The sequence below is a fragment of the Nycticebus coucang genome, chromosome 6 (assembly GCF_027406575.1).
Source record: "Nycticebus coucang isolate mNycCou1 chromosome 6, mNycCou1.pri, whole genome shotgun sequence".
Classification (NCBI taxonomy): domain Eukaryota; kingdom Metazoa; phylum Chordata; class Mammalia; order Primates; family Lorisidae; genus Nycticebus; species Nycticebus coucang.
This window is the reverse complement of record NC_069785.1, coordinates 83138-99477: the sequence shown is the minus strand read 5'-3', so window position 1 is coordinate 99477 and position 16340 is coordinate 83138. Positions and strand designations below refer to the sequence as shown.

At 42.6% G+C, this 16340-nt stretch overlaps 1 gene segment (V, D, J or C); it reads right to left on the bottom strand.

Annotated features, from left to right (window-relative positions):
* Window positions 1-5143: 5143 nt before the first annotated feature.
* LOC128587703 (immunoglobulin heavy variable 3-23-like) overlaps window positions 5144-16340 on the bottom strand; it is a 28371-nt gene continuing 17174 nt past the window's right edge. Inside the window, 1 exon segment of the V gene segment in view lies at window positions 5144-5511. Coding sequence covers window positions 5144-5511 — 368 coding nt within the window.

The following is a 16340-nucleotide window of genomic DNA, read 5'->3' as shown; positions in this document are numbered from 1 at the left end:
ACTTAAATGCTTCCAGATCTATGAAACAGACCTTGAAGGGTCTGAGCAATATGGTATCCCATAACCCCACAGCAGCTTGGGACTTTAACACTCTTGTGACAGAAGGGGACAGGTCCTCTAAAAAGAAAGTAAACAAAGATACAAAGGAATTAAACATGACCCTAGAACAAATGAAATATTAGAAATATATAGAACACACCATCCCAAAGCAAAAGAATATGAATTTTTCTCATCAGCCCATGGCACATACTCCAAAATAGATCACATCCTATAAATCAAACCTCAGCAAAATTAAACGAATAGAAATTATACCTTGTCACTTCTCAAGGCAAAAACTCAACTCCAATAAAAATGTTCATCCACATACAAAGGCATGGAAATTAAACAACCTTATGCTAAATGAGAGTTGGATTCAGGAAGAGAGTAAATAAGAAATTGTTAAATTCCTCAAACATAAGAACAATGAAGACACAAGTTACCAAAGCTAATAACTGCAAAAGCAGTCTTGAGAGGAAAATTTATCCCAGTAGATGCCTACATTTGAAAAACAGAGACTACCTCAACATACTCACAAACCATCTTATGGAATAGGAAAAAGAAGAACAATCTAATCCTAATCTCAAGAGAAGAAAAGAAATAACCAGAATTAAATCAGAGATTAATAAAATGGAACACACACACAAAAAAAAAAAAATCAGAAAGTTTATGAAAGAAAAAGTTGGGGTTTTTTTGAAGAAACAAATAAAATAGATTAGCCAGACTAACTGGAAACAGAAAAGTAAAATCTCTAGTAATCTCATTCAGAAAGAATAAAGGGGAAATAACAAATGCAACAGATATACAAGAGATTATCTCTGAATACTAGAAGAAAATCTATGTGCAGAAATTTTATAATGCAGAGGAAATGAATCAATACTTGGAATCAAACCCTCTCCCTAGACTTCATCACGAAGAACTAGATCTCCAGAATAGACCAATTTCAAGCACTGACATCAAAGAAACAATAAATCCTCCCAAGAAAGAAATGCACTGGTCCAGATGGCTTCACACCAGAATCCTGTCAAAGTTTCAAGAAAAGCTTATACCGATACTGCAGAAATTGTTCCAAAAATTGACAAAGAAAGAATCTTCCCCAACATGTTCTACAAAGGAAACATGTCCCTGATGCCAAAACTAGGAAAAGCCCCAACTAAAAAGGAGAACTTCAGAACAATTTCACTCATGGATATAGATGCAAAAATTCTAGAAATGAAATCCTAGACAATAGATTCTAGCTTCTCATTAGAAAAGCCATACAACATGATTAAGTAGGATTCATTCTAGGGATGCAAGGCTGGTTTAAGGTATGCAAGTCCAGAAGTGTAATTCACCATATCCATAGAAGCAAAAACAAAGACTATATGACCCTCTCGAAAGATGCAGAGTAAGCATTTAATAAAATTCAGCATGTTTTACTAATTAGAACTCTGAAAAATATACGCATAGCTGGCACATTTCTTTTTTGTGTGTGTGTGATTTTTTTGGCAGGGGCTGGGTTTGAACCCACCACCTCTGGCATATGGGACCGGCACCCTACTCCTTGAGCCACAGGCGCCGCCCATCCTGGCACATTTCTTAAACTGATTGAAGCCATCTATAACAAACTCACAGTTAATATTATACTGAATGGAATACAAATGAAAACTTTTCCACTTAGAACTGGAAAAAGACAAGGCCATCTTCTATCACTATTACTCTTCAAGATAGTGTTGGAAGTTCTATCTGATAAAATGAGGCAAGAGAAGGAAATAAAGGGCATCCAAATTGGGGGCAGAGGAAGTCAAACTCTTCCTCTTTGCCAATGATATTATCCTATATTTAGAGAAACCCAAAGACTAAACCCCATGACCCCTGGAGGTAATAAAAATAAATAAAGTAAAATCTCAGGATATAAAATTGATGTCCACAAATCAGTAGCCTTTGTATGCACAAATAACAGCCAAGATGAGAAGCCAATTAAGGACAAAATTCCCTTTACAGTAGCTTCAAAGAAAATGAGACAGCTGCTGGTCATACACATAACAAAACAGGTGAAGGACCTCTATAAAGAATATCATGAAATCCTAAGAAAATAAATAGAAGAAGGGACTAACAATTGCAAAAACATATCATGCTCCTAGCTGGGAAGAATCAAAATTGTTAAAATGTCTATACTTCTCAAAGCAATCTACAGGGGCAATGAAATTCCCATTAAAATTTCAACATCATACTTTCAAGATTTGGAAAAAGTAATTCTTCAGTTTGTATGGAACCAGAAAAAATCCCAATAGCTAAGGCAATTTTAGTAAGAAAAACGAAGTTGGGGGCATCAGCCTACTAGACTTTAGGCTGTATTATAAAGCAGTAGTGATCAAAAGAGCATGGTACTGGCACAAAAATAGAGACATAGACATCTGGAACAGAGTACACAACCATGAGATGTAAGTATCATCTTACAGCCACCTAATGTTTGATAAACCAAACAAGAACATATACTGGGGGAAAGAATCCGTATTCAATAAATGGTGTTGGGTCAACTGGATAACCACATGTAAAAGAATGAAACTGGACCCGCAAGTTTCTGTACTCATGAAAATTGATCAAGATGGATAAAAGATTTAAAACCAAGGCATGAAACAAAAATTATTGAAGAAAGTATGGGCAAAACACTTAAACACTTCTTCTCATGAAGAAGACCTCAGTGGTAAATGCAACCACAACAAAAATAAATGAGTGGGACTTAACTAAACTGAATAGCTTCTGTACAGCTAAGTAGACAATAACCAAAGCAAACAGACAACCATCAGAAGGGGAAAAGATACTTGCACATTATGAATCGGACAAAAGCTTGATAACTAGGGTCTATAGAGAACTCATATTAATCAATATAAAAAGAGCCATCAATCCTCTATGTCAATGGGCAAGAGAGATGAATAGAACCTTCTCTAAAGAAGATAGATGAATGGCTAACAGACATAAAAAAATGCTCATCATTCCTAATCATCAAGCACAAGGAAATGAAAACTACCCAGGGATGTCAAGTAACCCCAGTTAGAAAGGCCCACATCACAAATCTCAAAGCTGCAAATGCTGGCATGGAAGTGGATAGAAGGGAACCCTTTTACATTGCTGGTGGGACTGCAAACTAATACAACCTTTTTGCAAGGAAATATAGGGAATCCTCAAGGAACTCAAGCTAGACATCCCATTTGATCCTGCAATCCATTACTGGGCATCTACACAGAAGGAAAAAAAATAATTTTATCGTAAGGACATTTGCAGTAGACTGTTTATTGGAGTTCAGTTTACAATTAACAAATTTTCCAAACAGCCTAAATGCACACCAACCCAGGAATGGATTAACAAGCTGTGGTATATGTATACCATGAAATACTATTCAGCCACTAAAAAAGATGGAGACTTTACATCTTTTATGTTAACCTGGATGGAGGTGGAACACATTCTTCTTAGTAAAGCATCAGAGAAATGGAGAAGCAAGAATCCTATGCACTCAATTCTGATATGAGGACAAATGATTACCTAGTACAATGTGGGGGGTGGAGTAATGGGGGACTGGAGAGTGGGAAGGAGGGAGGGTGATGGGGGGTCATAATATATGACATATCTCTTGGGAGCAGTACACAATTATAAAAGTGACTTTACCTAACAAGTTCAATCAGTATAGCCTGGTTCTTTGTAACCTCAATGAATCCTCAACAATAAAAAATAATAATAATCTGATAATCTCAAATAGTGAAAAGCTTCCAGTCAAGACATTTCACAAAGACACCTGTCTAATTACTTCTCCTCCTTACCATCATAATTACTATGTACTAAAAAACTTCTTTCTATTTTTCTATAGACATGGTTAATGTCTATTCATTTGGACTTTATTTCCTTTCTTATTTCAAAGTATGAGTGTGTACAAAAGTGTTTGTTTACATGGATTGCTTTTGTAAAGATTGAGTCCTGGCTATAGGTGTGCCCATCACCCAAATAGTGTTTACTGTGCCCATTAGGTAGTTCTTTTACTTCGCCACTTACAGCCTCCCTTCTTGTTCATTTTACTTCAATTTTACGTTCTTCTGTGCACCGGCGGGCACAACAGTTGATTTAAATTTAATAGTGAGTACATGTGGTCTTTGTTTTCGTGTTCTTGAGATACGTTGGAGAATGGTCTCCAGTTCCGTCCAGATTTCATTTATTTAACTGTTTCTTTTCTTTCAGAGTTACTGAGTGAAATAAGTGTCAGAATCGACTTTTCAATGTCTCAGCGCTGACACCTCAGGGGCATCCATTCATCCTATACTATTCTCCCCCCCGCCACATGGAAAATCTAGTAAGGCCTCCTGGGGTCACCCTCATTTAGACGCCAGTGGAGGTTCTAATCCCAGAAATATTTCTCTACCAGTGGGAGCCCTCAACAACCCCTCCACCACCAGTATGAAAGCCCTGAGCGAGCCCCCTCTCCTGCCTGTTCAGCCATGCTGGGATTCTTGAGGAACGTCCCTTCTCTCAGCAGACATCTGGGTAACGGAGGTACTAAACTGCCCATATTCCCTTGCTGTGCTTGTGTAACACCAGCAGACCCAACACCCTCACTCTACACTGGTGGGGCCTCTCCGCCTTGGCGTCTGTCCACTGCATTGGACGTTGTGAGCTGGTTGCTTAGACACTGACCACCGTGGGGTCTTTGTCCTCTCACTTAAGAAGGTGCCTCCCTCTGTCCCTGAGGTCTAGGAGTCATGTTGTCCTACTTTCTGACCACGGGCACCTTCAGTTCTGTGTTCTGTGCTGCACTGTGGATACAAGAGAAATTTTTTTATAGATTTACTGACTTACACCAAAGTGTTTATAATTCATGTCCATTTGGGGACAGATAAAGCAACTGAAAGCTTCTCTCTCTGTTTTGTGCAGGTGTGACGTTTTGGTTATTTGCTCAAACCCATCCGATTCATAAATGTCAGAGCAAAACACAGAATCATAAATCCAGAGATGTTCCCCAGAGGAAACTGCCACATAGAGAGGAAACCACCACCCTGAGCAGACACCTGGGCTGAGCACTCCCTAGCCCCAGTCCCTTCACCTGCCCTGGGTGACTCCTCGCCTGTGTCCCGGGTGCCCCCTAGCGGCCACGCTCCGCAGGAGGTTTGTGTTTGGGCTCCCACTGCCTTCTCCTCGCTGTGTCCCTCGCACAGAAATACACCGCTGTGTCCTCGGGCCTCAGGCTGTTCATTCGCAGATGCAAAGTGTTCTTGCCGTTGTCTCTGGAGACGGTGAATCGGCCCTTCACAGAGTCCGCGTAGTATGTGCTATCACCATTAATATTGATGCTTGAGACCCATTCCAGTCCCTTGCCTTCAGCCTGGCGGACCCAGCTCATCCAGAAGCTGCTGAATGTGAATCCAGAGGCTGCGCAGGAGAGTTTGAGGGAGCCCCCAGGCCGGACCAAGCCTCCCCCAGACTCCACCAGCTTCACCTCGCACTGGACACCTGCAAACACAGAGACACCTGGTCAGAAACCTCCACACACACCCTCTGTTCTCTCTCTCACATCCACTCACACACTCCGAATCTCCAGATCTCCACGAATCACCTTGTAACAGAGCAACCAGGAGAAGCCAGCTCAGCCCAGACTCCATGGTGGGTGGTCTGTGTTCAGTCCTGAGCAGCCAGTGGGCAGACCAGGGAGTCCCGGGGCTGAGGCTCCTTTCCCAGAGCTGCAGGGTCAGGGCTGGGCTGGTTTTCATAGGCAGAGGGAAGCCCTATTTGCATGTCCTCCTGCAAAATCAGAGGTCCGGGGTGGGACCCTGAGGGAGGGTGTGAGTGTGCTGGGGCAGGAATATGACAAGGGTAATTCTTGTGAAAATATAAATTCTTATTATGAGATTGTAATGTGATAAATCTTAGCGTTTATCATTGTATTTCCTGTTTACACGTGGACATGGATCATGTGTTGTTAGTTTCCCTGATTTTTCCGTGTTACAAATGTGAGACTCACCCTGGAGCATGGAGGGTCTCTGAGATGTGTACAGTATTTCCCATCGGTCAGAGTGACTTTTTTGGTATCTGAGCATGAAGTCCTCAGCACTAGACTCCCCTGACCCATGAACCTACTCCAGGACAGAGTTGGACCTTCCTTGTGAGGTTTGAATAATTCTGTAACGAGATCATTCATAATTTTGCCACTTTGAGACTTTACCCCAAAATGGAGAGTTTAGGATTGATGAAGTTGAATTTATAGGAATTTGGGACACTTTTTTGTCTGTCACTTCTTCTGTCTCAGTATTTTATTATTTTTTTAATTACTTGAATGAGGTATAATTCATACAGACTAAACCGCTTATATTTAAAGTGTATAAGTTATAAATATTGGCATATTCATAGTCATTATAAAGATAGTAAACAAATCAATTCCTTCAACCTTAACTTCTGTTCTTCTATATTTCCTTCGTTCCCTTTTCCTTCTTCTACTAATTCCTTAGGCAAATATACATTGTTCTTATACTACTTTAGGTTAGTTTTCATTTTGTAGAATTCATATAAATGGAACAATATAATTTTTCTGCTTATTACTTTTGCTTATTGACTGAGCACCTATACTTGAAAATATATCCATAGCGTGGAGTGTACGAAACAATCATGAATTCTAATGAGGGTAGTATTCCACTACAGAAATATAATGTAATTATTGTTTATTAAGCTGTTGATCATTATGTAAGTCTTATATTTTCAGGGTCTAGCTAGTAAATATGTCATTCATCTTGAAGTTGTACACAAGTGAGAAGTAGCTTCTTGTTTTTATTCTTAAAAACACTAACAACAACACAAAAACTGTAGAGGTACAATGTGGAAAACATTCCTTAATACTTCAGTTAATTAAAGTTATAGAATTAACAACAAACCTGACATATGGGGAGAGACATGTTCTTGCAGGAATAAACAAGGGCAGGGAGTTATTTGATCTGGGGCAGAGTCTGCCACACACAATGTAGGCTGTGAGAGGATCAAGCTATGAATGTGTCTTTCCCTGCAGGAAGCTCAGTGTGGTAAAGGCTTGATGGTGGGAAGTTCTCTGGGGTCACCTGCTGCAGGGGGTTTCTATCCTCTTATCTCTTCCCTTTGGAAAAAGGACAGTCACAAAAATCTCCCTTTTTGTAAAATTCACTGTGGGAGAGAGAGACAGAGAGCACACACTTCTGAAATGCATATTGAGTCACATATTTTAGTAAAAATTAAAAATTTGATTTTCAATAAAATCATCAATATGGCAACCTGGGGGTACAGTGGACCGCATAGGAACTGGCAGGGACACAGAGGTCCCCACCTAAGTTTTCATCAGAACGCCCCCCCCCACATCCCAGTGGAATACTGCTCTTATCTGCAGGGAAGAGCATCAAATCTGGAAGCTGAGGACCCTGATGGAGAAACACTCTGCTCAGGAGAAGGGGCAGGAAAACTGGGGCGATAAGCAAACCTGGTGCAGAGACAGCAGCACCTGGAAGGCAGCACTCAGACCCAGGGTCCTGATGCCTGCTTAGAATTACAGCTCAGGAGAAGGTCAGAGGCTCTAGACATTAGTCCAAGACCTTCCACTTCCACTGGAGTGTATGTGGATAGTTGAAACAGAGAGACCCTCTGCAGGAGAGCACAGGGGAGAACATGAAGCCAAGCAGGGAACAGAGACAAGGTGTCACTGGGGAATCCGAAATCTCTGATGGACGCAGAAGGAGCAGATACAACCCTGGTCATCACTGTAAATACAGAATACAGAGGGACCTCTGAGGATGTTCAGAAGAAGCTGTAGACTAAGTGCCTAGCAAAGGAAGGACATGAGAAACTACAGGCAGAAAATGCATCCAATAAACTAACAAGGCAAGATCAACTTTACAACGCAAACATTTGTGGTTATCAACATAAATACAAGATACATCAGAGAAAAACACCAGAGCCGGAGTAGACAAACGATCTGAATATGACTGTGAATGACAGAGCACTTAGAGCTATCTAATAAAAGAGCATATTTAGTAAAATCTCCACATGACAACATGGGAAGACCACAGGATCTGACAGTGACTCTGGTGACAGATGAAACACTAATATCTGATGGAGTTTCATGACAGTCAGAAGCACTGTGCTCTGCATAGAAGGAGCCTTCTGCACACTCAGCAGTGCTGTTGGCTTAGCCTGCAAGTGAGCTTTAAAAAAATGTCATTGGAAGTCAGGCAAACCAAATAATAAAGACAAAAAGGAGAGAGGAAAACAGTAATGATTATAAAACATTGTAACATAGATATGTTTCTAAGTCAACTGAGAAGTACAGGTGCTGATGTTCAGGAACATTCAAAACATTGAAATTTCCAAAACACATCTTTTGGTATGAACATTAAACTCAATTTTGTCCAATGTGTCTGTTTTTCAGATAATTCAGTAGATTTTGAGGTAGACTCAGGCAACTATATGGCCCCACTTTACTCTCCTCATATATTCAGCAATGGGGAAATAAAACAGATGTCAAGGAAAAGGGGTTGGAATCATCACCTACATCTCTGAGGCAGGTTAATATTCAGAATAAAATTCAGCTCTCCTGATTCTCAGCCCCACAGTCAGACCTGAGTCACTGTCAGCAGAGTGGACAGTCTGAGCTCCCTGCACACGGGGCAGCACCTGATATATGGAGTAATGTTCGGGGTCTCTGCAGTCTCTGATGGGGGCAGGGTTAGCTCCCAACTTAGACTCATCAGTCAGGGAAGTCTCTGCTCTTTCTCTGGGTCAGGGTAGTGTTTGTGTCAAGAGATGACCAACTTACGCTACTCATGACCTCTGCACATGGACAGAAATAAATGGATATAAGAACCAATTCATCTCATCGTACATTTAACAATCCCTTATGTCGGTGGAAACACCGACTAGGAGAAATTGAGGAAAAATGTGCCTGGGGTGAATGTGAACATTTTAGTTTTACTCTGCCAATACCCTTCAAAGTGATAATGGACCTTCCTTCATTTCTAACATACTCAACAAGCATGCAAAGCTCACAGATTAGCTGAGAACTACATTCCTCTTGAAACTGCACTGTGGACGCAAATTGAAGAAATCAATCACACTTTACAAGGAAACATTGCAAAAGTATATCAGGAAACTTATTTGACTGGGGGTGAGATGCTGCCAATCACCCTGCTGTGGGTTAGAGTGGCTCCCACAGGCAGGCTAAGTTTGAGACTCTTTAGAATATTACATTGGAGGCCATTCCTGGTTCCTGCCTTGGTGCAACAACCAACCACACATGAGGAGATTTACCAATGCCTAATGTGTTACGACTCCAGGCACTGTACTAACCTCTGTTCATGAGTCTGCTTCCAGCAGGACCATTCCTCCACAGTCAGGGCAGATCTTTTCTTTGGACAAGTGGTTGGGCATCATGCAGACATTGACAGAACAAGGGCCTAAAGATCAAGTGTGCCTGGGAATTGAGACCATTTAAGGTGCTGCTCTTGTCCCCACACCTCAGTTAAACTTCCTGGTTAAAGCTGTGGAAACAGCACACTCGGGTCTACGAGACATGTCCAGCAGACTCCTGCAATCTCTGGAAGTAGGAAGACTGTGGGCTCAGGAGCCCAGGAGGAGCTTAGCTGCTCTGTCAGGAAGAGGATAAGTGACAGAGAAATGACCACCATTTCCTTGACTTGTCCTTTGGGGATTTTCACTTCACTGGAAAGACAACACTTTATTTACAATCTCTCAGTCTACTGACCCCTTCCTAACCTATCCCAACTCTGGCTGGGTTGAGAGCCTTAGCCTCAGCCAGTTCAGGGCCACTCTGATCTTATGGTTGCTGCTATGTTGAGTTGTACCTGTGTCGCCTCTTACACATTAAACATAGGGAAGCCAGTTTGTCAGAGTACCTGTGCCATCCACTGATAACTCTCTACTCTGCGTCCCCATGATTCTCTCTTACTCAGGCCCTTGTGCAAAGTAATGATAAGGACCCACAAGCCTACAGATACCCTTTCTACTTGCTAAATTATCTCCCTAAATTCCCCACCTTTCTGGAGATTGAAACTTCAGTTTTTTTCAGAACCACCCTCTTCATTTTAACCCATTAATAACTATTGAACTCCTTAAACAGGCCCATGGACCACTGTTTGTCCAATATATGCTTGTAGAAAATATTCCATCAAGGAAACAATTTGTAAAGAAGATCTCAATGGAAATCATATCCAGAAAAAAATAAATGAATGGGACTTCATTAAATCAAAAAGCTTCTACATGCTGAGGAAATAATCAACAGAGAAAATAGCTAATAGTGTGGGAGAAACTATTTACTTGCTGTCTACAAAGGCATCAGACTCTTTTGCTAAAGTAACACTTGACACTCACATTACCCTGGACTGTGCCTGCAGGGCAGGGAGTCTGTGTGATCACTGATCTCCTCCTACACTCCTGTTCAGCCCTCCTACAGCACACAGGCCATATTGATACAATCAGACAGCAGGCCACTTGGCTTCAAGAGACTTCAAAGCACCCGGGCAGGTTTAATCTGGGATCCTTGAGAGCATGGCTCCTAGATTTATTTTCCTGGGTTCTTATTACATGTGGAATTCCACAAATCATAGGAGACATTCTTCATTTATCCCTGTTACTGTTCCTTCTCTGGTCATGGTTACCTTCATACAGGCAAAACTCATATGTTATGACCAAGAGTTATCCAAGGCTCCTGAAACTGTCAGAGGAGGAGAAGAGACACCTGTGACCATTGTTCTTAAAGGGACATGGAAGTGTATTCTCCTAGCCAGGTCAAAGGCTTTTCTTCCATGGTCTGCTCCAGTGACCCCTTACAGCAGGGAGTAGCCTGTTGAGAGATGATGTCTCTCTGTCCCCAGACCCACAAGTTGGTGGAAAAATTTCTGGCCATGGGGCAGTGGTAACAGTACAGGGAGCCTTATCCTGACTGGATGCATTTTTCATCTCACCCCTGTGCTCGTATTCTTCAAGTTAAAATTTTTCTGAGATCTGCACACAGAGCAGCTAATGATACAAGTAATCTAGATTATAATTTGTTCTTCGAAAATAAATAATGATAACCCAGTCCTTAAACTGATTCCCAATGAAATAAGGATGTGTACACACAAGTGAGTGTCTCATGTGAACACTTATAGGAATACTGTAACCTGGATCACATCACTCACGGGGGTCAGGTGACAAAAATGAAATGAACGTCACAACCTTCTCAGACTCTTGCTGGCATATAGATGTCTGTGGTGGTCAGTCATCCCTTAACACCAACCCCTTCTGTCCCCCTCTTCCCTTAACACAGGAAAGATCCTGAAGTTCTCACCACCTTCAGAAGTTTCTTTAGGACAATTATCCCCATCTTCTTGGTTTGATGGCTTTCTGATTAAATCACTTTCTTCACCCAAAATGTGGTGTTTCAAATTATTGGCTGTCATGTGGTGAGTGGTATGGTTGTGAATTTAGTTAGTAGGGAAGCTGAAGGTTTGAGAAAGTTTTATAAGCCTTTCTCAGGTCCTTCGGGGGCCACAACCTGAGCCCCACCTGAGCTGCAGGTAAAGGGCCTGAGCCCTGGGATTTAAACATAGAACTCACCCTCCCCAACTATTTTCAGTAAAAACATGGAGAAATAGGAATTGAGATAATTAAGCCTGGATACAAAGGAAAATATGGATTAGCAGAAAAGAGGACAACCGGGTCAGTTCTGAGTCAGATGTGCAGTTATACCTTAGGGGAAGGACAGATTCTAAACGTCAGACTTTCCAGTGTACTGACCCTGTTCCAGCTCCCACTGCTCCTAATCAGGAAATCCCACTGAGCGCTGTGCCCGGAATGTGACTGAAGACACATCCGTTTTCCCCAAACTTCCTGAGGACTCCATTTCTGGTGACAACTCTGGTCATTTTGGCCACTAAAGTGATTTTGTGATTTTTGTGCATGTGGGAGACAGTCCTTACGTTACCAACCAACCAAACAACAACAATGTTTTGTGTTTAGAGTCTTCAACTGTTTGGGCAGGATTATAACAGATGAAACTGTTATCCGGAGAGTAAGCCTCAGACCCTGGCTGGAAACCAGCTCTTATTCACGACCTGCACCTGCTCTGGGCTGAGTCTGTGCTTTGTAGGTCCCGGGCGCCCACTGGCGGCCGCACCACGCAGGAGGTTCATGTTTGGGCTGAGACTGTGTCCCTTGCACAGTAATACACGGCTGTATCCCTGGGCCTCAGACTGCTTGCTCATTTGAAGATACAGAGTGTTCTTCTGTTGTCTCTGGAAATGGTGAATCGGCCCTTCACAGAGTCCACGTAGTTTGTGCTACCACCATTTGCACTGATGTATGACACCCACTTAAGCCCCTTCCCTGGATCCTGGCAGATTCAGTCCATCCAGTAGCTGCTGAAGGTGAATCAAGAGGCTGCACAGGAGAGTCTCAGGGACTCTCTCACTCAAGGCTGGACCAAGCCTCCCCAAGACTCCACCAGCTGCACCTCTCCCTGCATACCTGCAAACACAGAGACACCTGGTCAGAAACCTCCACACACCTCCTCCGTTCTCTCTCTCACATCCACTCACACACTCCAAGTCTCCAGTTCCCCAGGAATGACCTTGTAATAGAGCAACGAGGAGAAGCCAGCTCAGCCCAGGCTCCGTGATTGACTGTGCTCAGTCCTGAGCAGCGAGTGGGCAGAACTGGGAGTCCCAGGGCTGAGGCTCCTCTCCCAGAGCTGCATGGTCAGGGCTGGGCTCCGTTTCATGAGCAGAAAGAGGCCCTATTTGCATGTCTTCCCAGTATATAGGAGGTGTGAGGTGGGATGCTGATGGAGGTCTGGAAGTATTCTACTGTGAAAAATTTAGTTTTTATGAGGGTAACTGGTTTACCCTGAAACGTGAGTCTGAGTGACAGATATCAACATTGTCTTCACTGCCACGTGTAGAATAAAACCCACAATTTCAGGTGAACTGTATGATGTGTCTGAGAGCTACCATCTGGTTAGAGGGAGCTTGGGTTTCTGGGCCTGTCCTTCTCAACACTGAAGCTGAATGCCTCTTGCAAAAACTGCAGGCTGGGGCTTGTCATGAGTCATATAGTTTTCAAAAATCCCTTCTTGTTATGAGAATATTAGTGATTTTACTGCATTCTAGTGTTTACCTAAATACACAGATATCCTGGGTTCACAGAGGAGCAGGGTTCACACAATGTGATTTCAGGAGTGTCTCCTGGTTCATGTGTTACTGTCCATCTTTTCTTCACTTATTTCCTACTGAATCCATCTATTTTTGTTTGTTTACTTAATGTTAATGAAGTACCTTTGACATACAGTGAAGTTCACATATTTAAAGATTATTAAGAAACGTTGAGATAGTCATCACCATGTGTAAGACAGTGAACAGGCTAATTCACATCTCGTCTTATTATTATTTTTTTGAAATGCCTCCTTATTTTGAAATGCCTCCAACGTACTAGTGATACAGTTTACTAACACCCCTGCTACATCTGTGAACAATCTGAAGAATTAACGGCCACAGAAGATGCTGTGGCAAGGCCTGGAAAGATATATTAACTAGGCCATTTACTGCCAAGTTTTGTGGAGATTTGTATTCAGCAAGGGCAGAAATCAAGGAAAAAGCTGGAACTTTGAAATACAGGTAGGAGCAATTATATCCATTATCACAGAGGAAGACCCTCTGTGGTGGTGATGAGAGGAAAATTTCTCTCTCCCACCAATTCTTCAGAGGAGATTGACACCAGTGGTGTTTTACTCCACAGTGAACTAGCAGAGTTTAACATCTCACTAGGAATCTGTGTGTGTGACCTCAGAAAGAAGGCTGCCCCCAACAAGGCTCAGGGTCTGGATTTCTCAAGACTGCTTAGACCCTTAAAGTTAATGATTATAGAAAAAATTACAAGCTGATATGCTCGCTAAGAGAAACTGCTAGAGTCATTGTCCCCTTCCTCAGCTTACCCTCTGGACTAATGCACAAATAGTCTTCAAAAAACTGAGTGGAACTGACACTGGGGGCCACCACTGGAACCCCACAAGCAGGCGATGGTCCCCTGAGCTCCCATTTTGAAAATTCTAGTCTGGGTGTCTTGTCTTTTTCTTTCTTGTCGTTTCTAACTTTATATTTCTTCAGTTGGTCACTGACAGATCCACAGGTCTTAAAAGACGCTGCCCCTAGAAAGGATCCCAGCAGAATATATACTTTTATTTCTTTGGTTTACTTAATTCAGCATTAATCCCTGTGAACTCATCCATGGTGTAGTGTTTACCAAGTAAGCTTGTACAGTTATTAACAACGAGTGACATTCCAGTTTGTAAACTTACCGAGTTTTCCTGTTTATCATGGTACTGACTGATTTTCATATTATTCCCAATACATTGCTTTCATAGATAAAGCTGATACTCAAGTGGAAAATGAGACAGCAGAAAAAAGAGCATTTTTACTTCCACAGTAACAAGAACAAGAACATCTCCACTGTAATCACCATGGCCAACAACAGCCCACAGGGATGAGCTGCACATGAGCACCATGTGTTTAATACCTCAAACACGGAAGTGGTGTATGGAGTGAAAAGGTGGAATCTTTGGGGAAAACAGCACTTCCAGGGAGAAGCAGGCCCAGAATATTGGTCCATGTTAGAAAGCGGCCAGCAGGAGACACATAGGACAGGAGTGGATACGGTTGTTTATAGAAGCAGGTACTGGATCCTGTGAACCTGAGCATAGTCAGGGTTGGATCCCTAGAATGCCCTAGGGGTTACCGAGTTGTGGTGCTGCTATTTTATTTCCCTTGAAGCCTTTTGCTACAGTGTTGGGGACATATGACAAAATGCTTCCTCACAGATGTTAGCATGAGGGAAAATTTATTCATATTTCTGAAATGCATCCAGGCCTATTTTCCCCATCACAAACTCAGAACTAAGGAATTAAACTTCAAAGCAAGGATGTTGTATGAGAAATGACAAACCTGAAATCTTAGGGACTCTTGAGCAATGCCAGCAAACTGGTGGGGCAGTGGTCCTGACAAGGACCACTCAGGACTATAGTTACATTCAGAACTATAGTTTCTCTCTCATCACGTAGATCACAGCTTTAAGCCACAGGAAAATTTACCAGCTGAGAAGATTGAAGGAGACATACCTGGGCCATGACAGAGAAGGTTTGTGGAAAATAAAAAAGATACTTTACAATAGTGGAAGAGGGAAGCACATGCAGACTGGCATCACCTCTGCAGGAGCGGCAGTACCATGGGAGAGCTCATTGCAGACCAAGGGTTATGATTCTGACCTAGAAAATTGTGTCAGTGTCAAGGTCAAAGACTATCCTCTCATGCAATGCTTTCCCACCATATCAACAACTGGCAGGTAAATTTAAAATTAGAATGTGCCCAGGAAAGACGAAATACACTGTCTCCAGGAAAACATAAGGTAAATAAATACAAAGCCTGGCAGGAAACACCAATAGAGGATTCTGGAGGAGTCCAAAGTCTGTGCTCATGCCAGAGAGAACCTTCAACATGAGCAGCCACTGCACCAAATATGGGACATGCAGACTGAGCAAATTAACAACAACTTCTACAGTCAATGCCTAGAAAGGACAGGCTGTGTCACTTATGGAGGGAATGTACATTAAATAAGAGTCAAGTGACTATCAAACCCAACATGTCTAGCTTAGAGGGAAAACGTAGAGTATATCATTACAAATTTCACAATTTACACTGAGACAACACCTAGATGGCTAAGTAGAGACACCATTGTCAGACCTTCCACAGAAGAGTAGGGGGTCAGGCTGAGGAGGGCAGAGAACAATTGTGGACCGCTGGAAGGGACAGCAGGGAAATGTGAGGACCCCTCTGAGAGGAGTTGTGAAGCTGAGAGAGGAGACTAGAAAAAAGAGGTCACCAGCACAGATCAAATCCAGGGGGCCCAGAGCCCTGTAGAAGGGTAAGAGGCTCTCCTCTCCCACCAGGGTGCCTCAAGCTGGCAGCAAACACAGGACTCTCATTCCATGGTGTTGTGAATTCTACAAGAAAACAGAGAGCTGGCATTTGTGCATCTGTGAGAGGGAGATAGCCAGACACCCGGTTCTCCTGAGGAGAGAGGAGAAGGATGGGGCCCCACACCTCATCTCACCTTAACCTTGTCTCCAGTGGTTGCTTAGACCAGGGGCAGAGGGAATGTCCTACCAATGTACCGATCAGAGCTTAGCTGCCATCTTCAAATGGATGTAGCAGACCCTCCAGGCTGGGAACAGGTTTAGTAGCCTTTGAGGTGACCCAGAATAGACTTAAGCTTAATTTTCATGT